The sequence below is a fragment of the Rhea americana genome, unplaced genomic scaffold (genome assembly GCF_003343005.1).
Source record: "Rhea americana isolate MKP2758 unplaced genomic scaffold, rheAme1 scaffold_334, whole genome shotgun sequence".
NCBI lineage: Eukaryota > Metazoa > Chordata > Aves > Rheiformes > Rheidae > Rhea > Rhea americana.
In genome coordinates, this window is record NW_028186462.1 from 453,185 (window position 1) to 473,129 (window position 19,945).

At 55.1% G+C, this 19,945-nt stretch overlaps 2 protein-coding genes across 4 annotated transcripts in view; one reads left to right on the top strand and one right to left on the bottom strand.

Moving 5' to 3' along the window:
• Positions 1-4,821, top strand: part of HDLBP (high density lipoprotein binding protein) — a 39,463-nt gene extending 34,642 nt beyond the window's left edge. For all 3 annotated transcript variants that reach the window (XM_085311161.1, XM_085311163.1, XM_085311162.1), the window contains exons 26-28: positions 901-1,017; positions 1,438-1,566; positions 2,294-4,821. In XM_085311161.1, the coding sequence (XP_085167287.1) occupies positions 901-1,017; positions 1,438-1,566; positions 2,294-2,380 (333 nt within the window). In that variant the 3' untranslated portion in view covers positions 2,381-4,821. The remainder of the gene's footprint in view (positions 1-900; positions 1,018-1,437; positions 1,567-2,293) is intronic.
• Positions 4,822-5,774: 953 nt separating this feature from the next.
• Positions 5,775-18,785, bottom strand: ANO7 (anoctamin 7). The gene is made up of 23 exons (XM_085311195.1): positions 18,672-18,785; positions 17,650-17,716; positions 17,054-17,211; positions 16,633-16,740; positions 16,021-16,157; positions 15,442-15,499; positions 14,965-15,075; positions 14,563-14,728; positions 13,267-13,357; positions 12,621-12,717; positions 11,753-11,896; positions 11,527-11,664; positions 11,034-11,132; positions 10,829-10,931; positions 9,548-9,659; positions 8,878-8,932; positions 8,477-8,574; positions 8,072-8,223; positions 7,255-7,460; positions 6,716-6,858; positions 6,437-6,527; positions 6,214-6,333; positions 5,775-5,970 (listed from the first exon to the last, which is right to left on the bottom strand). Exons 1-23 carry the CDS (start codon positions 18,783-18,785, stop codon positions 5,875-5,877), a joined length of 2,664 nt encoding a protein of 887 aa, XP_085167321.1. The 3' UTR covers positions 5,775-5,874.
• Between the last annotated feature and the right edge of the window lie 1,160 nt (positions 18,786-19,945).

A 19,945-nucleotide genomic window follows, 5' to 3' on the forward strand; every position in this document is an offset into this window, starting at 1 on the left:
TGTGGAAGGGGACTGTACTGAGACTGAGATTCAGCTTCAGCTGAATTCAAGGAAATCCTCTTTTTTTTTTTTTTTTATTTTTTCCCTTCTTGATTCTCTCGAGTTTGGAACTTCTGAGATACTCTCAGGCTCCAGATTTGGCTACAGGAAGCTGAAGGCTTTGTCCAAATCAGCTCAATCTGGAAAAAGCAGGACCCTGAATATGGCAGTAGCAGAATGTTTTACTAGAGGGCAGTGAGTAATGCAAGCTGGGAGTGAACAGGCTTTGGAGGGCTTGCATCTTGGCTGGCTTTGTTGTTGAACCAAGGAGCGGCCAAACTGGCAACTGCGGCCATTTGTTTCCCAAGTGAGCAGCCTTTGGTCCCCTCGTATGACTTCCCTGCAGCCATCTGGAAGGACAAGGTGCAAGAGAGCCCAAAGGCCGTGTGTGGCTTTGCCAGCTCCATAAAATGACTATCAGCCAGGAGCATTCTGTACCTGGAGGAGCTAGAAAGCTTATTGTGCCTCGTGCTGGTGGCGAAGGTGCTAGGAGCAGCGCGAGGATGCGGTCTGGAAGTGCAGCTTTCTTCTGCCTCTGCCTCAAGTGGTGCTGTGCAGAGGGGTGTGAGAGCCGTGGGGCCCTGGGCAGGTAGAACAGCAGGAGCTGCTGGGAGACCAGTTGTTACCACAGACTGGAAGACTCCTGTCTGTCTTCCTTTGCAGGGGAACCAGATGGGCTCCAGAGCCTGGTATATTTTAGGGTATCCCCACCCCGTCTGGACTGTAGAGCTGCTAAACAGACTTGCAGCGGTGAACTGACCAAGGCTTTTCTCTCCTGCAAATCTACTGGTGTGAGTGTAGCAGAGCATCTGGCTTTTCCAATGTGCAGATCTGAGTCCTCTCCTGTTTCTTGTGTTGCAGGTGGATATTCGCTTCCCTCAGAGTGGAGCTCCTGACCCCAACTGTGTGACTGTGACAGGGCTCCCTGAGAATGTAGAAGAAGCTATTGATCACATCCTGAACTTGGAGGAAGAATATGTAAGTGTTCAGCAAATCTCCGCAGGGGCTTAGCGAGGACTTCCTCTATCGCAGAACTGGATGTCTGAGGTAGCTCCCTCTGGTATTTCCTGCTGTGTCTTTGGAGAACTCAGACCCTGTGCAGGTGGCAGTCAGCCCTCACGTGCAAGTGTCGCTGAAGGCGCGGCGTGCAGAGCCCTGGGCTGTGTTCTGCGCAGCAGCGCAAGGGCCGGCCCCGCTGTCTGGGAGGGGACTGACCGAGCACGGTAGCGGCATGTGCAAGCACTTGCCTGGCTGCAGCCTGCCTCAGTCGCAGTCGAGGAGGTGGCGGCTGTGGAAGAGGCTAGTGACCTTAGATAGGTCGCAGCAGGGTGAGCTGTACTTGATACCAGTGCAAAGAGCTAGGGAGAGCCTCTTTCTGACTGGGCTATGTGGCTGCAGCTTGCAGATGTGGTGGACAACGAGGCGATGCAGGTGTATATGAAGCCCTCTTCCCATGAAGAGTCCAAGGCCCCGTCCAAGGGCTTCGTGGTGAGAGATGCCCCCTGGGCCACCGTCAACAACGAAAAGGTGAGTGCTGCTTCTGCTAAAGACCTGGGGGCACGGCGAGTGCGGCACCCTCGGCCAAGGACCTGCTCCAGGATCCGGCCCTCCCGCCTCAGCTGGGGGAAGGGAGCGCTCTCCGGTCCTCGGCAGGCAGAGCAAGCAGTGAGCGGCCCCTTTGCGCTCCTCGGCGTGTGGGAGCTGAGGGCAGGCCTGGGCTCTGCCCCTCCAGCTCCCAAAGCACTGCTGTCTCTCCTTCCTCCGGACATCCTGCCCACGTTGGCCGCCCCACCGCGGAGCTGTGGTGGGTGGGGAACCCTTATCCGAAACCATCCTGCTAGGTGGTGGTCTCTTTAGGGGTCAGCACCTCTGGCTCTTCTGCTGTAGCACAGAAGTGGCTCAGTGGCTGCAGCTGTGTTTTGGCTGGGAACAGGCAGTCTGGATGTGCAGCAGCCCTGTCCTCAGCTGCCCGCAAGCTGCTGCATCCGCTGCAGGACCAGCCTAACCCCACGCCAGCAACCAAGTTACGGAGGTTTGGCTCTCAGAGCCCCTGATCTGACTATTACTTACTTCTCAGTGCCATCTCTGAAGGCTTGACTGTCAGCCCTGGGCAGCCTGAAGGATGTAGTGATCCTATCCCGCCCTTGCCTCTTATCTCTGCTCCTGGGACATCAGAAATTCTGCTCGGTTCAGGGCATGATGCAGGTTTGCAGTAAGGCAGGAGCTTAACTTGTTCCCTTTTCATTTGCTTTAGGCCCCAGATATGAGCAGTTCTGAAGACTTCCCCAGCTTTGGGGCTCAAGTGGCCCCCAAGACTCTTCCCTGGGGACCCAAACGATAATGACCTGGAAGCAGAAACATCTCCTCCAGCCCGCTGACCTGACACTAACCTGCCACAAATACTTCCTGTCTGAAATCTGACCCAGCGGCTGGAGCACAAGTCAATTGCCCCAAGAGGTCTCCTAATGGTGTCTGGAGTGCTAGAGCCCATCCTGCTCCCCTCAGCTATCACCGTGGCTAGGACCCACCCTCATCTCTTGATGGATATTCTTTCCTCCTTTGGAACAAGCCTTCCACTCAGATTCGAACACTAAATGTGTGTGTTTTCGGTAGAAACTCCATAATTGACTCCAAGTGGCTAAGATTTGCAGCTTCCCAAGCGCTAGCAGAGCAGTCTGCTCTCTTGAGCATGTCTTACTAGGCATTCTCGCCTTCATTAGGAGACCTCCTTTACTGTGGCTAGGAATCTACTTCCTGTCTCATGACCTCAGGAAATAAATTTCCTTGACTTTCTAAAGCCAAAACGTTTGCCCTCTTTCCTTTGTGTTTATCCCAGGCCTTACCTTACCTTTGTAGAGTGCAATCAACTTTTTTTTTTTCCTTTGAACTGCCAAAAATTCATTTAATGCTGATAGCTGACTGTGGGAAGAGCTTAAAAAAAATAAGCTGAATGATCAGAAAGTTGCTTTTCAAAGAAACAAAACCTTCAGTAGGCTGTAGAGGCACCAGAGAAGGAAGGGACTGGAACACCTCAAGGCTACCCTGGGCAGGTGACCACCTCCGAGTGCAGTGCGTAGAGCAAGCGTGCCCCTGCACCACACCGAGCACAGCCTGCACGCTTGACGAGTCTTCCAGCGTGTGCTTACAGGACCCCACTCCTAGCTCGCTCTCCCCAGCAGCCACGGGGGTAGGCAGGTGAACCAACACACGATGAAATTACTGGATGGGACCGATTTGGGTTGGCCGAGGCTGCTGTGGTGGTGCGGCCCAGGAGAAGCTGGTGGGAAGCACAGCCATAAGAAGCTGTAGTCCGCTGCTAGCACTATGGCATCTAGGCATGAGCGGTAGGGACACCTATTACTATTGCCTTCTTTCTACCTCAAAAGTCAGTACGATGGTGGCCTCTTGATGGAGGTGGGTAAGCAGCTGCACCAGCTCCCCGCCGCCATCCGGAGCAGAACACCAGGGGAGCAGCGAGGAGTCGTGTGGCCCCTGAGGGACTACAGGAGCTCTTTTAGAAGGAAGCTGAGAGCAGTTACGGTGACGCAGGCTGCGAAGCTGGGAGACCTGGGCTTAATTAGCCCTGAGGTGTTAGGAGCAACCTTGCTGCAGCCTTTGGCTGCAGAGGTTGTGAACTGGATGTCTGCTCTGGAGTAAGCAGAGAACTGAAACCATGGGAGACAGCCCAGGCAGCATGTCGAGCCCTCCTCGAGGCCTCCATTGTATGGGCGGTAGAGGGTGATCCATGCTCTGTACTGGGGGCTGCTTGCACCTAGGCACTGCCCCGTCTTGCTCCAAGGAGGCTGTGTCCAAGCTCCTCTAGCCAGTAAGAGGGAAAAAAAAAAAAAAAGAAAAAAAACAAACCCATGTCTTTGTGGAGAGAGGCAGGGAGCATGCAGAGAAGGTCCTGCGTTGCTTCCTGCCTTCCCTGCCTCACTCCTACAGAGGTTGTAGTCTGAGCCATTCCTCTATCCCAGCTGCTTCAGCTCTCGGACAAGCAGGAGGCCCTAGCCTCTCTTCTCTAGTGCTGCTTACAGGGCAAAGGCCCAAATTCTGGAAGGCTGGGCCCAGCAGTTTTGCCTTTCCCAGCGCCGTCCTCCGCCTCCCTCCATCCGCCCCATGTCAGACAGGCCTGACACGCTAACGCTTCTCCTTCCCGCTGCTCTAGCTTTTCTTGGAAGAGGTTGCTATGCAGAAGCTGAACCAAAATCTCGTAGCGCTATCAGTAAGTTTAAGAAATGACTTTGACCGACCAGGTCCCGTCGTGGGGCCCCTAGCTGCCCCTTGAAGGACACGGTGGCCTGCTTCCAGCATGGGAGCTGGCTGATGGGGCGGGTTAGACGGAGCTAGGATAACACCCTCCCAGCCGAGTGTCAGAAAATGGTTACTACCCCTGTAGCTTAGGTCTGTCCTATGTCACCAAGCCTATCACCCCCCCCTTCCTCTTTACACCCCCACCCCAGGCCACTCACCAGTTGCACAGCTAGGCTTGAGTTACAGTTAGGGCACCGTCTGGGCTTGTGCCCTGTAGCCCGACCCTCCACTTTAAAGAAGGTCATGAAGTGATTGTACCTAGTACTGTTCCCCACCACCCTCCTTCCGCAGCAGACTGTGGCATGTGTCCATTTCCTCTCTGACGTCTTCCATATTGTACATTTTCCATAGCAATGATCCCTTGGCCTTAACTTTGGAATTTGGAGACTATATGCAAACATGTAAAAAGGCTCATGAGTATGGATGACACTGGAATTTTATAAATTCTAAAATAAAACCTGAAACAGCTTGGAGTGTCACGGATATTTTTTCTTCTTGTGGGTTGTGATCCAAAGCAGCACTCTTGGGCTGGGTTTAGCCCAGTCTGAGGCATTCCAGCTTGCGCACATGCCCTTGTGCTGCGGCTGTACACCCCTGCGGAGGAGGACCTAACGCCAGAAGCAGCTGGCTCAAGGGTCGTCACAAGGGCCCAGCAGTGGGGGAAACAGCACCAGCCTCACAGTAAGGTGTCTTTTTGCAAGCACCTGGGTGAGGTGGTGCTGTCAGTGTAGGAGAGGAGAAGGAGACCCTGGCAGGTGTCCCTCGTGCTTGCTCCTCTGCTGTGTAGCACCAAGGCATGCGCCTGCAGACCCTCTCACCTGCCTCCTGCATCTACCACTACTGCCCAGCACAACCAGCCAGGGCTGCCGGGCTGCTGGGCTCTACCAGCAACACTGTGTGCAGGCACCTTTCCCTCTCAGCTGGGTCACAGCTCGCCTCTAAGCTTCCCATAGCGCCTCCGAGCCCTTCATCTCCCAGCAGCAGCTCAGCCCTTCCTGATAAAGCTAACTGCTAGCGTTGGCCCAAGCAAACCTGCCATCTCCAGTCCTAGTTACAGGTAAACACCCAGTACGACAGGCAGGGGAAGCAATGGCCTCTCCAGAAAAGCGCAGCCCTAAGCTCACTCAGCCCAAAGGAGGCAAGCTCAGCGCCCCGCTGGGCTGATGAACCTAGCAGCCAAAGCGCTCGCTTTGCTAGCTGAGCGCCCTCGGTGAGCAGCACCAGCCCAGGACCCCTGTGCGTCCAGCCACCTTTAATTCACTTAGTTCGGTTACACAGCAGTGGATTTAACTTACCGTAACAGTACAAACTTGGATAAATACCTAGAGCTAGTGCCCCCCCACCCCCTGCCACTTCTAACAGCAGCCTTCCTAAAACGCCCACGTGGTGGAACAGGCCTCTTCCAGCCAAGCAGGGAGGGCTCACGTGCAATCTGCGGCTCAAGGTTGTCCCAAGGAGGAGCAGGGTGGGAAACAGTTCGGTCTCGGCACAGGCCAGGGGCCTCGGGACGTGCTGCATCTCTTACTTGCTTTGGTCCTGCTCAGTTTCCCAGTCCCTGGTTGCTGTCGAATCCAAGATATTGGCCTTGCTTCTTGTGTCTCGTCTTTCTAAAAGGGCCTGGGTCAAAGAAAAAGGAAGTCGGTGTTCGTGTTAGTCGAGTTCCTGCTCTGGCTCCTGTCGGGGCTGTCTTGTAGCCCATATCTCTAAGCGGGTTCAAAGCAAGGCGGCAGGAGGAGGAGCAGCCAGCTGCAGCCGCGCGACCAGCTCGCACAGAGGCAGGGCTCCGAGCCAGGGGCAGCGCGTGCGCTCACGGAGACCGGCTCGGGCCGGGCTCGCTGTCGACAAGCCGGGGCAGCGCACCTTGTTCTCAGCCAGGGCTTCCTTGGCCAGATACCGTTCACGCTTCACCTTGACCTCCACCGACTCGGGGATGTCAGGTACCACCAACTCAATTATACGTGCGATAAAGAAAACCACGTGCTGCAGCGGAGAGGAGAGGCACGAGTTATAGCAGAGCCGGCACGTCGGCGCTCCGCCAGCGCCAGCCCTGAGCCACCCTGCGCAAGTCGGCAGCCAGCAATACCTCAAATGCAATGATGAAGCCCAAGCGTATGGCTAGCAGGTGCCAGTAAGTCGAAGACAAGTTGCCGTCCTGGTCTCTAAATGCCCTGTACCTGCGGGAGCAATACAGAGTCATTACTGGGGCGAGCAAGGGCCCCAAGGACCTCGGGAGAGCAGGTGGACAACCTGCACCTGGCTAAAGGCTCAACCAACCGCTTGCACGGAGGCGACACGGGCAGAGAACCGCTAAGACGAGCCTGAACAAACACGGCGCCAGACAAGCGGGACGGGGGACTCCTACCTGCACGTGGTGTTGTTGTGCAGCACAAAGTCCCACGGCGCGTACGCCAAGGTGAAGTTCACGTAGCCGCGCAGGCTGCTGTCGTAGATGTACTCGTAGTACGTCCGGGGCAGGAAATCCGAAGTGAAGGCGATGAGGAACGCCTGGGAGGAGGAGAGACTTGCTTCAGGCAGGTTCCTGCAGCCTGAGGGATGCCTCAGCCCCATTGGCAAAACCTCCTGCGTGCCCACGCTGCCCCGGGCCTGCCTCTCCTCGTCCTCAGCTAGAGGAACCGGACCCGAACACTGCTTCGTCTTCAACGGCTGCTTGCTGCTAACAGTGCCGTGCCCTGCGCTTGCCCCTCAATTAAATCCAAGCAAGGCTGCGCGCCCGGAAGGGTGACAGTGTGCCATCGTTCGCGGCACCTTCTGCAAAGGCAGAGCCACCCTCGGGAGCTTCCTGCAGCGGCCAAGCGAGATTTTCCCCAATTCTCCTACTTGTGGCTGCTTGCAGCCACCCTGCCCAGGCTGCAGCGCCCGCCAAACCCAGCGCCGGCGTACGTTGCTGATGACGGCCAGGTGAGTGATGACCTCCAGGATGTAGAACCAGATGCCGATGCCCTGCGCCCGCTCGGCCACAGGCCGCCGGTAGTCACAGACCAACTTCTGGGCATCCAGACGGATCTCCACCCAGTTGTTGAGCAGGGCAAAGAGGGGCGCCAGGGGACAGGCCGCCACGAAGATGGTGATGAAGCCAAACTGCATGACTGGCACAGGAGGAAGAGGAGAAGGGAGGGAGGGGCAGATGGTGCTGAGAGGTGGCAACAATGATGGCAGCTTCAACTCCCACCCCCTTTTCCCACCAACTCCCATCTCACCAGCACCCAGAGCTGCCCAGAGGTCCCCCACCCCCCTTTGCAAGACCCTCTGGGGCCCCCAGCTACCCTTGCACAAAGCCAAGGCCCCACCAGGGAAGGGTTAAACCCACTGGTGCTGGGAGACACTGTGAGAAAGCAGGCAAGGAAGGAGAACCTCCTCCAGGCAGAGGAAGCCACCACATGGAACAGCCTGGGCTGGGCTCCAAGGTGAAGCCTACTCCAAGTTGGAGGCTTCCTGTCCTCCTTGCGATTCCTCAGGTTCTTCAGGGAGAGGGAGGAAAGCTCCCACAGTGGGTCCCTCACATCAAGGCTGCCAGTCCTCCGGGGAGCTTCTCCACAGCCTTCCTGGGGGCAGGCACGCAGGAGACGCATGTGCCCCCCTGCTGCTCTTCCTCTCCCACTACAACTTGCTCTTATCTCCTCACCATGTGCCAACATCCCAGTGGCCAGGCTGACCCCAACGCCCTTCCCCACCCCGAGGCCAGGCTTTGGGTTCCTACCCATCTCCAGGTATTCATCAAACAGCCCCTCGAACACCAGCAGTTGGTAGTTCTTCTCCCAGGGCGCCTCATCTGCCTGGACCGATGCCCCCTCCTTGCTCGGCTTCTTGCTAGAGTCAAGCCTGTGTTTGTGCCACCAACACTTCAGTTTCCTGGAGAGATGCGAGAAGGTCTGTTGCCCACTCCGCAGCCAGCTGCGGGGCTGCCCGCATGCCGGGCACTGAACTGCCAGGGACAGCGTGCCCGTGCCCAGGAGCCACGTGCTGCTCGTGCTCATGGCTTGCCCTGTGCTCAGACGGAGCCTCCTCCCCCACCATCGTGCCCTCAGCGTGGCAACGGGGATGGCCACGCTGGCTCCCATCGCCTGCGCCGCCTGGCCCGCTTCCCGCGGGGCTGCGTACTCACGGGATGACCACCTCCTGCATGTTGTTGATGATCTGCTTCCCCACCATGATGATGAGCAGCTCCTGGGCGAGCTCGATGAGGCACCCACCTGGACTGCACTGCACGGGCAGAGCAAGGGCCCCTTCAGCAAGCCAGGTCCAGCAGGCAGAAGAGCCCAGCCTCGGGACTCCCCTCCAACCCCAGCCAGGCCCAGCAGAAGACCCTGAGCATGGGAAGGTACCCACCAGGGAGCACCAGCTCCAGCCTGGGACTGCAGTCCCACAGGGGACAGGCTGCAGCTCAGGGACACCCAGTGGGCAGGGAGTTCACGAGGAGAGGTGCCCGCGTCCCAGCGAGGAGCCTTGTTCTTTGGGGGGTGGGGGGGGCACTGCCAACTCCCCCCTTCCCTGTGCAATGCTCACCTCCTCATTGCGGACCCCCAGAAAGTTCACGTAGTTCCCAGGGTAGCCAACAAACCTGTGCAAGCCGGGACAGAGACATAAGCCCAAGAACCCCCTCCCCCTTCTTCTCCCCATTTTGCTCCTATCTGCTGCAGATGCTTCCCATTCTCCGTAAGACTCTGGAGTCCACTGACACATCCAAAGCAGTCCTGGGAGTTAGCTGGGCTCAGGAGAAAAGCTCAGTCCTACCCCCACCTTTCTGCTGTGCCGCAGCCCCACTCATCCAAACAGCCCTAAACACAACAAAGCGGACACAGAAGGAAGGACGGACATTTGGCTTTTCCCGGTGCACTCGGACCCCTCTTCTCCTCCAAGGGAGGGCAAAGGGCCTGACAGTGTGTTTCCTCGAAGGAGAAGGGCTCCTGGTTGCCCTGCACCCCCTAGAAGCCCTCCAAGGGCTCCCGTGGGCACCCAGCAGGCTGGGGAGGACTGGCTGTCCCCGCTGTGGTGCTCCTTGCCCGAAGATGGCAGTAGCACTCCAGCTTCCCTTCAGCTCTACAAGGACATGTCCCCATCGCTGCAAAACCCAAGAGCCTGGAGTGCCCGGCAGGAGAGGACACAGGTGGGAACAGGCTGTTCCCCGACATGTAGGGCAGGTGGAGAAGTCCCCTTCTTCCCCCAAAGGCCTTACTTGCCCTTGAAGAAGGCGATGTAAACGGGAGAGGAGTAGAAGTTGACAAACTGGAAGACGAACACTTTGAAGATGAAGGCGTCCTCGTACTTGGTCTGGGTGCGGTGCATCTCTGAAAAGCGGGAAGCGCACAGAGCGGCTCGCTGCCGGCCCACCCGGCTCTGCGGGCTGCCACGCGCTGACCCCGCAGCTCTCCCGCATCGCCGCCGAAGTCGCTCCTACGAGCTGAACTCCGGAAAACCTCTCAGAGCCCAGCGGTAGCCACAAAGTCCCAACGTCTCGCCGCAGTTAACACCGAAACCTGCTCCGCACATCCACAGCCCGCTGCAGGAGTCCAGAAACACCCGGGGGCCACGACCCACACGGATCAGCCCCATTGCAGAGGCAACGTCAGGACAAAGGAAGTCCTTCCCGACGGGCTTTCCCTCTCTCCTGTTCTCTCTCTTTAGAAAAGGCCTGTGTGGATCTACTTCCTAAATTTTATTAATGCCGGGAAAAATCAGAGTGTTTTCCACAAGAAAATCCAAATGATCCTGAGATGCTTTCACTCCACCCATGCGCTTTTCACAAAAATATAGTTCTCTCTCCCTGCCCTCAACACAAACAGGTTTTCTATCATATTAAACACAGCTAAAATACTCCGTGCTTTTTCCCCCAAGCCCCAAAAGTCAGTTTGCTGGTTTTCATCCCCCAAAACAGAAGATCTTGAGCAGAAGTTAAAGCCTGAACTCTTTCCTTCTAGGTGTCAAAGCCCTTTAGAGGTCTCACTTCCCCTGATCTCCTCCTCCGCTGTCTTCCTTCCCAGCAGCAGCCAGCCTTCACTCTGAGACTGCATCTCAGCACTACAGTTGCTATTTTGGTTGTTTTGCCCTTAAAGGCTGCTCCCTTGCATCACCATCTGGCTCACAGGGCCCTCGTCAGCCCTCAGCGAGTGCTGTCTCACGAAGCCTGGGTGTGCTGGGGTCTCTCCCTGCTCCCCCTGCCTTATATCCGTCTTTCCTGAGCTCTTCCATCTCCCTCCCCCGTCCAAGTGACTGTCCTTTGGTCTCACTACGGTTAGCCCTGATGACGACTGTCCTCCAAGCAGCTCCCACTTCAGCAGCCCAGGCCAGGCTGCTCACAGAGGCCCGACCTTCTTGCACCTCTCACAAAGTGGTGCTGGTCTCTCGTGACGGGAGCAGCAGGAGCTCACACTCTCTTGGGTCTTGCTATCGTGCAAAGGGCAAAAGGGAATTGGGTTTTAAGGATTCACATTCCTTTGTGAAGGATATGCCAGCTTACCCCACTTGGTGAGGAAATGAGCCAGTGAAATATAGATCTTGGAGAGGATGAGGATGAAGAACAGATTCACCACAGAGCCTGTGATGCTAGCAATACGAGACGCCTACAGGAAAAGCAACACAGAGAGTACAAAAGTGGGGCCAACATACACAGCAAAAAAAAAGCAGATCTGCTCAATCCAGGAGCAGCTCTGGCCACATCTTACCGAAGCCACAAACCGGAAGTACCCTGAGCTGGAGAGCAGGATGGCAACAACCACCCGGTACAGGATAACGGACACCACGAACATCATCACTATGGCAATCTGCAAACACAGCGCACTGGGTGTGAGGGAGCTACAGCAAGGACCACAGCTTGTGCTGGTGATAAAAACCTTGGCACTATCCCTGAGACATTAGCAGCTACAAGGGAGGTCCAGGGCACACAGCTGAGCCAGGGCAGCAGGAAGGTGGCCCCTGAGCTAGCAGGGACACATGCTCATAACAGAACCATGGTGCTCCATGACAGGCCAGGCTGGACTGAGGCACAGGGACACTCCTGTTCAGACCACCTGCATCCCCAGCTTACCCCCCATCCTCTTAAAAAAAAAAAAAAAATACAAACTGATCCCGTTCAACCACATCCCACTGCCCTGGGACAAACATCTGTTCAGCCCTGTCAGCCACCTGAGCTGCTGTTCCGGTCTCCTGTGATCTTACCATCATTATAATGACCATCGACCCAGCCAAAACCCGATGATTGCGACTGTGCTTGGGGAAATACGGCTCCTCTGCCCCAGTAATAGGGTTTATTATTGTCATGGGAGCCATGGCAGTGAACTGGGGCCGTGGCCGCTCCTAGGAAAGAGGGGAAAAGGTGTTAAAGGCATCCAGTGGTTTTAGTCAATGTTGTTTTGGGATTCATTGCAAACAGCCAGACCCCTACCTCAATGTCCTCAAAGTCGGAGCAGTCCCAGCGGTGTGCCAGGGTAGCGTTCGTCCGCTTCCAGTACTCCAGGAACATCACCGCCCACAAGGACATGAAAATGCTGAAGAAGATGGTCCCACCGTGGTCAAAGAGACGGCCTGCCTGTGGGGCAGAGCAGGGGCGTGAGGAAGGGAAAGGACTGGCCCGGCAGTAATTGCCGTCCTACAGGTCTAATTTGGCCAAAGCACACTGTAGTGCAGCTCCTACTGACTGGTGTTGCTGTGTGAGCAGCACCTGAGGACCCAGGAGGACTTGGGATCCCTGTGACACAGGTGGCTCCAAGTGACCCCGAGAATGAGGGAGGTTGGCACACAGAGGTACATGCTCCCACTCCATTTTGCCCACGCAATTAATGTAGGACTGCACCTCATCTCTACATGTGAGTATGAAAGAGAAGCACAATGTGAGAGCATGGTCTCTCCTTGCACCAGGCAGCCTGAGTACCAGCATGCTTGGTGTCCCCTAGCAATGGGGAAAGATGGGAGTAGGGCCAGGGGGCAGACTCCACCAGTGCAGAAAGGTGGGAAGACAAGCAGGAAGCATCAGGGCAGCAGGGGCCAAGAAGGAGAAGCTGGTGGGGAAACACAGAATGGAATGGTGGTAGGTGAATATGTTGGGAAATGCTCTAACATCAGCTGGGGTGAGGAGGGCAAATCTCAGGGCTTCCAAGAGCAGAACTGCCTTGCAGGCACCCAGCACCCTCCCAGCTTTGGCCTTGCTGGAGACAGAGCACCCCCTGCAGCCAGGTACAGGCTAAAAGGAGAATGCAGAAATCCACTTCTGGTCCCAAGCTGCCCTACATGCCTCTATGGAGCCCAGATCCCACCTTAAACATTTTGCAGATGCTGGAGAGATACCAGTAGGGACAAGACTTGCAGAGGGGACACATCCTGTATTGCTCTTTGCTTTCACAGATCTCCTGTCTATGAGCAAAAGAAAGAGCAGCAAGTAGCATGCCATGGCTCAGCCTCTCCCACAGCCTCCCGGCTCCGGGTACCTTGCTCCTCCTGGCAGGCAGTCGGGGATGGGCTCTGGAGCCCAAGCTGAGCGGCAATGCCAGCCAGTGTTCCTCCTCAACATGGGAAGTTTCCTCTCTTTCGTTTAAGTCAGGACTTGGGGTGCCAAGGGTTAGCCCGGACCCAGCAGCTGATGGCACCCCAGCCGGGCACATCGGGCTGCTGAAACCTATACAAACTGTCTCTCCAGTGTATTCCAGGGAGGCCAAAGCATATGCTGTTGGGCTGAGCCACTTCCCCCACTTCTCCCCCTGCTCCTAATGAATCATTCATCAGAACTTCTGCACTCAGAGCTACAGAGCTGCTCTGGCATCCAGAAAGCATGACTGCCTCTGGGTAGATACACTTCTCTGGCCCAAATGGCCTACTCCAGGAGCTAAGAACGTGCCTGCCATGGTTGGTCTGTTTGGAGAAGGCCAGGGGAACGGGTGAGCGGGGAGATCAGTGGGCACTTACGAAGGTATGTCATCAAACATCAGGGAAATGCCTGCTATGAACACCATTGTCCCCACAACTGCTGCAGGCAGGAGCCATCCTGTGTAGAAGCCTGGAGGGAGAGGAAGAAGACTCAGAGTGCAAATGCCATGGGTCTCCAGAGACCAGCATGCTTTGGCTCTGAGCTAAGGGTAGCTACAATTATAGATGGAACATTTCTCCTTGTCAGGCTACATGGGAAGGAAGCCACCTGCAAGCTTGTCTTCATGGCCTGCTCTCAGGACACTATTGCCCAGTACAGCTGCAAAGAAACAGCTCTGACAGCCTCTTGCCACCCTTCAGAGTGCAAAGTGCATCCTGAGCATCAACAGCCCTTCCTGTGGCCCAGAGAAAAGTCATGCTTGAATTTGAACCTGGATGTATTCAGGCACTGGGGCATACCACTGGAGAGTGCAGGTACAGCTGAGGACCTCAGAAAATTAAGCTTTGTGTGGGAGCCATGAAACTGCACCAAGTTGGAGGACGATTGCTGCCCGTGAACCCTGCATGCCACCAGCCTAAAACCTCACAGAGCCTGGAGGATCTGAGCAGGACCCTGGAGCTGGCAAAGTATCTGCCAGGCTCTGGCTAGTCTCTATGACGTGAGCTGCTGTGTGAAGCCTGTGCTGGCATGGCCAGCTCACTGGTCCCATAAGTCGCAGTTGTTAAAGCCAGAGGGCATCCAGAGAGAGTGCTGCAACCACAGCACAGGGGAGATGGGAGCTGCCTCCCACCGTATCAGAGCCCACTAGCACTGTCTCTGGTAGTTCCTCTCCAGGAGGCCAACAGAACCTTTCTTGTGCAAGCTGCTGTTCTCTTGAGTGCTCTCATTTCCAACACATCCCCTACGCCAGACCTCTCTCAACACCAAAGGGAGACAGCTCAAGGCCAGTGCAGGGATGTCAGAGGTAGCTGCCAGCCCGCTAGCACTGATGAGCAACCTCAAGACAGGTACCATCAAAAGGTGCTCACTCTGCTTTCTTGCACAGACCCACCAGGAGGCTCCCAAGATGAGCCTAGAGATGCCAGGGAAGAGCTAGATGGTCACCAGGACCTGCAGACCAGTGAGAGAGACACTAATACAGAGTCAGTAAGAGCCAGCATAACTGAGAGCAGCTAGGACAGTTATAAAGGTTGATTCTTTGGCTAAAGCCATAAACAGGAAGGACAGCATCACATGGGAGACCTCAGCAGGTCATGTGGGGGGCCTTTTCCTGGCAGTGAAAGACCTTGGCCCACCTGAGCTCTGGGGGCTGCTCTGGAGCATACAGGACTCACCAAGCCAGGCAAAGTAGAAAGCAACCTTCTCCCCAAAGTACTTGCGGATGTGATCCAGCGGCTGGTACTTGTACCATTTCCTCCAGCTGGCCCAGTACTGGTAGAGGATTTGGCGCTGGTTGAGGCTGCTGGGAGCTGGTTCCTCCGGTGGGACCTTGAAAGGACCCTGCAGGGAGACTCATGGCATGAGCAAGGTGAAGCAGAGGCGAGACTGGTTTAGAGTGCTGGATCCCATCACAGAGGCTGGCTAGCCTCAGAAGAGGCCTCTGCTTGCCCCCTTTCTTTAACTGGCCCTGAACAAGGCCACAACAAGTGTCCGGATGCCCTGCATGGCCCTGTCCTGCCTTCTCCCAGGCTGATCTCACCAGCGCTGCAGAACAGGGGAGCTGGCTCATAGCTTACATCGTGCAGTGGGAATGCAGCGGTGAAGACGTTCTCGCTCAGCAGCCAGTCCACCCCAACCTCTCTCTCCTTGGAGTGGCCGTACTGTGTTGTTGCCAGAATCTCATAGAGCTGGTCAGGGCAAAGCAAGAGAAGATGAGTAGGGCTGCAGCTAAGTTCACACAACCTGTCCCATGATGGGGAGAAGGCTCTGCAACACCCGCTGAGGGAGAGCTGCTTTTTGCCTGAGTCTCAGAAACGTAGTCACCTTCTTCCCCCTGAACACCGAGCAGTAGAGAGGGCTTCTACTCATGCCCTTTCCCCTCTGTAGTTCTTTGCATACAACAATCCACATCATGCCAACAGGCATTTGCCTTCGACACCTACGCTTTACCAGTGACAACATACATGTTCACAGCATTTCTCCCTCAGACCCCTTCAGCCCATCTGAGACCAGGGAAGAGAGGCAGTTACAGCTCTAGTACACGATATACTCACAATTTGTTGCCGCTGGGTGGTGGAGAAGAAGGTATCCTGTTTGTCACTCCCTAGGAACCTGAAACCAAACAGAGGAGAAGCTCGGGACGGACTCCCTGGGCGAGGTCTGCAGGCACAGCACTGACTCAACGAGCTGCTCTGCTCCCTTATTCCCTCAGGTCTCCTGATCACACCACCACCCTGGCAGGGCAGGGTGGCAGGCAAGGTACAGTTCTGGCAGGCACGACTCCTCTGCCAGCTACTGCCACTGCTCAGCAGTGCTCTTTGGACACACGCACCAGCTTTGCAGCCCCCATCCCGTTAGTGATTGCGTGCTCCCCTCTGATCAGCGCTCCTCTCCTCGGCAGGGTCATATCACATCTGTAGCCAGCGCCACCGAGCAGCTGCTGCCACACAGCCAAATGGACACGTCCTTCGGCGTGTCAGGGAAGAGTGGTAAAGCAGTCCTAGGAGTTACAGGCTCTCTCAAGAGTGCACAAGCCTCATTGTTCACATACGGGAGGAAGGAATCCAATTCCAAACGGAGAAAGAGCGAGCAGTCGGAGAAACAGCCAACACTCGCTCTCCTGGGGCTCTTACCATTGCAGCTTGTTCACCTTGAACTGGCAGGTGTAGTAGTCCAGTGGCAGGTTGGGAACGTCTTCAGCCATCATGTTGCAGATCCCTAGCCTCCCCAGGACTCTGTCTGACCAGTTGGAGGCCTGGTTTGGCAGGGCCTGAACATGGGGGGCAAAAATCTCAGGAGGAGAAGGTAGTGGTAACAAGACAGCAGCAAACTTGACTCTCGGTAACAAGATAGCTTGGACTTGACTCCAAGCATGGGACAGAAAAGATGAAGAACACACTGGGAGGCTTCGATGAACACTGAAGCCTATACTTTGGGGACAAGGGATGGAAACAGAGGAGCTGACAGGGTGCTGGACAAAAAGTTCAGAAGGGATTTGAGGTGGGATCCAGCAGACTTGCACAGGACAAGTCTTGTGAAAGGTACTGGGAAGTGCTGGACCCACTAGAAAGTGAGGAGGATGCAAACCCCTCACAGTAAATCCCTCACAGTGGCTCACCGCAGCGAGGTGCCCTGCTAGCCTGCAGCCCAGAGGATTTGTGTAGCCGGGAGTGCTGGAGACACTGTGCACCTCCGAAGAGCATTGGGCCCCAGACACCACAGCCCATGGTGGCTCAGCACCTCACCTGCAGCGGTAGGCGGAGTTGGAGCTCCTCAGCGTAGTAGCAGAGCACGCTCCAGGGTGCGCTCAGCAGCAGGTAATGCACCACTTTCTTCTCTACGTGGCTAGTGTGCTGTGAGGGGCAACCACAGCAGAGAGGAGGCGGTGGTGACACTGGCACAGGTCTCCGTGGGTTTCACTTGAGGCAGCTCTGCCAGTCCGGATTAGCCCAGTGGCCCTGTGCCAGCAGAACTGACCCTCCCAGCCGCCACAGAGCCTGTGCCACATCCTGCACTGCCTTCAGCACCCTTGCTTTCCTGCTCCGCTCCCAGCTGGCAGGAGCCTCTTGGGAACGTGGACACAGTGCTGGCACGCCCTCTCCTGACTTCCAGAGCAAGGCTGTGGTTAACACATGGGAGAGAAACTGAGGTCAAGTCCCCAAGTACCTTTTCCATATGGATCCCAGCATCAAGAAGCTTGTCCAAGAACTTCTTCCGCCAGGTCCTGTGGATAATGGCAGATCTCTCCCGTACACCCCTGTTCTCACTGCTGTCCTTCTGCTTAACGAGTTCCCGGGGAACAGTTTCCCACACAAGGACAAAGTCTGCAGCAAGAAAACGGAGCTCATGCCCATACCACGGCCGGGCAGGGTGGGAGGTAGAACTCTTAGATCCATCCTCATCCTTCTCGTCCATCTGCTGCACCACTAGCACAGGACTCGGTGCAAAGACACGGCCAGGCATTTGTTTTGTGAGTAAAACAAAGAGCAGAGGGTAAAAAGTGCTTGGTCCAGAAAGGGCTGCTAGCCACTTTACTTGGGTTTCTAGTGGGGGAAACAGGAAGGTGTAAGACTCTACTGCTATGAGTTTAGGACCATGACTACGGACCAACTGCAATGAACAGCACTTGCTAATGCCAGCTCCAACCACGGAGATTGGAGGCCTTTTCCCACCCTTCCCAACCTAGAAGGCCCCATGCAGCCACATCCTCCTTGTCAAGATGAAAAGAAATAGTCCCTCAAAGATCAGAATTTCTCCCTCACCTATCCTGGTGCAACCATCACTGAAGACATTGTCAGTGCTCCGCTTTTCCAGGGATGAGTCACTGAGCTAAAAATAAGGCATACAGGGCAGTAAGAGTAAAGATCTTCCCAAAGTGCTAGTCTGGCTAGAGTGTTTCTCCTGCCCTTTGCCTGGGCCTTTCCTCCAACCCCTCTCACAGCTCGGTAAGTCAGTAGTTCACCCTGCAGTAGTGCTGGCTGCTGGCAAGGCTGGTGACTTCCTCCTACAAACCCATGGAGGCAAAGACTCTGGATAACAAAGTTCTGCTGAATTTGGGACAGGGCAAAGGGTAAGTTTCCCCATGCAGAAGATCATATTTTGATACTACTTTAAGGTTCAGAGCTTTCAACATTGAAAATTGCTATCAGTAAAGGCCATAACTTGATTTGGGGTAGATGGAAAAGTAACTTGAGGTCAAAACAAAGAGTTACATAAGCACATAAGGCCTGACTTTCAAGCCAGAAATTCCTTGAAAATTGGGATTCCTCGGTGCCTCCAGCATTTGGGCCACGTGGAAAGGTACCTTGCATGTCCCAGTCGTGCAGGCTCTTGTATTTACTTTAGCGGTAAATTGTATTTACTTTACTTTAGTGGTTGAGTTTTCTGCATTACTTAGGCCCACGTGCTCTGCTGACATCCCTCCAGGCCCAGCAGCCAGGCAGCCCAGAGGTACAGAACAAACAACACGGGCAGGGGATTGTCCCGGCCTAAGAGGGCAAACCCACGCTTTCGGCAGCTGTCCTGGTATCTCTCCTACCCACAGGAATGGCTCAGGGTTCCCAGGTCTTCACTTGAAAAACATGCTGCAGCCACACAGCAGGAATGGCTGCGTAGAGCGGAGACCCTCAGTGCGGCAGGGCAGCTCCAGGCCTTGGATGCCAGAGCTCCTGGGGTCCCACACCCTCCTAGGGCCTTCACAGGAGCAGCCCCGTGACCATTCCCCCAGTGGCAGCTGCAGCAAAGGGGCTCTGGCCGGGCTGCCACAGGAGACGCAGCCACCTACCTTGGAGATTTCAATAGACTCCCTGTTCAGACTGCCATAGTAGACTCCTCTGCTACTCTGATCCTGTTCCACCAGGCTGCTGTGGAGATCATCCATGGTCTTCCTCCGCTGCATGTCAATCCTTCACGCCACCAGTCCCTCCTGTCACTGAGGAGCATATCAACACAATGAAAGTGCGTCAGCACGGCATAGATGAGCCACAGCACCCCCCTATAAGAAAGACCAAGAAGCCTTGGTCAAGAGGCTTTATCAGAGGCCTGATGTTTGAGACGCAAGAAGTCTTGCTCTTTTCCCCACCAGCCCCACAGCCAGAAACTCCTGCCCATGTATTGTGAGATCTTGGAAACACAGGACCCAATTTTGATTACCATTAAGCAAGCTCCCAGGTGGAAAACAAATAAACAAACAAAATCAGTGGTCTGCAGTCTCATCTAGGCTAAAAGCAACGTCCTTTCCTCACACTGCTACCTAGACCACATCCAAGTGGTTTCCACCACAGTCAAGGCAGAGTAAGGCTCAGCCAACAGAGAGCTGGTAAGGAAAACGTCATTCTTCTTGCATTTTTTCTTCACTAGTCAGCACTGTAACAGAAGGAGTTTTCTTAACTCTCTCCACACAACAACCTATCTCAAAGGCATGTCCATCAGCAAGCATGACCCAGCGATGCAAAAGCCGGGGATCCCCCCCTCTACCACAGCTTGTTCCCTGGACAGGGGCCCAAAATACGGTCCAGTCATTGGCCAAGCACCTCAAATCCTTAACACGTGGCAGACACAGGAACACAACCACCTCACGCAATGCCTTGCACCATCTCAGACACATAGGATTTCAGTAACAAGCAAAAAAAGATGCCTTTGCAGAGGTGGACAGACCAGGAGGATGCCACAGTAATCACAGTACACACAGGGAAGGGGAAGATCAGTCTTGTTAACTTACTCCGGCTGGCAGCAACACTGTATCACAGAGGCTGTTGACTGATTTAGTATTAATGAAAACCAGGCAGAGACAACATGGTACCTGCATTAAATGGAACAAATTATTCTCTTCTAATGCACATTCCACCTAAAAATGGAGCCTGGGGACCTCCACATGTATTTTGCTATTGGGAAGACAGTCGTTGATCACTGGTGAGATCTGCTGGGTCAATTTTGTTCTCTTATATGCAGATGTTTGTGTTTTAGTTAACCTGGTAGCTACACTACAAAGATGCTGGGGAGAATCTGCAAACAGTACAGCCAGCAGCAAGAACTGGATGTCAGCCAGAGAAATCAGCT

Coding starts and splice junctions, on each gene's coding strand:
- ANO7 (XM_085311195.1), bottom strand. CDS start 18,785: ATGCAGCGGAGGAAGACCATGGATGATCTCCACAGCAGCCTGGTGGAA. Junction 15,076..15,441: donor CCACCCAGCGGCAACAAATT/GTGAGTATATCG, acceptor TGCCCTGACCAG/CTCTATGAGATTCTGGCAAC. Junction 12,718..13,266: donor ATGTTTGATGACATACCTTC/GTAAGTGCCCAC, acceptor TTTTGCTCATAG/ACAGGAGATCTGTGAAAGCA.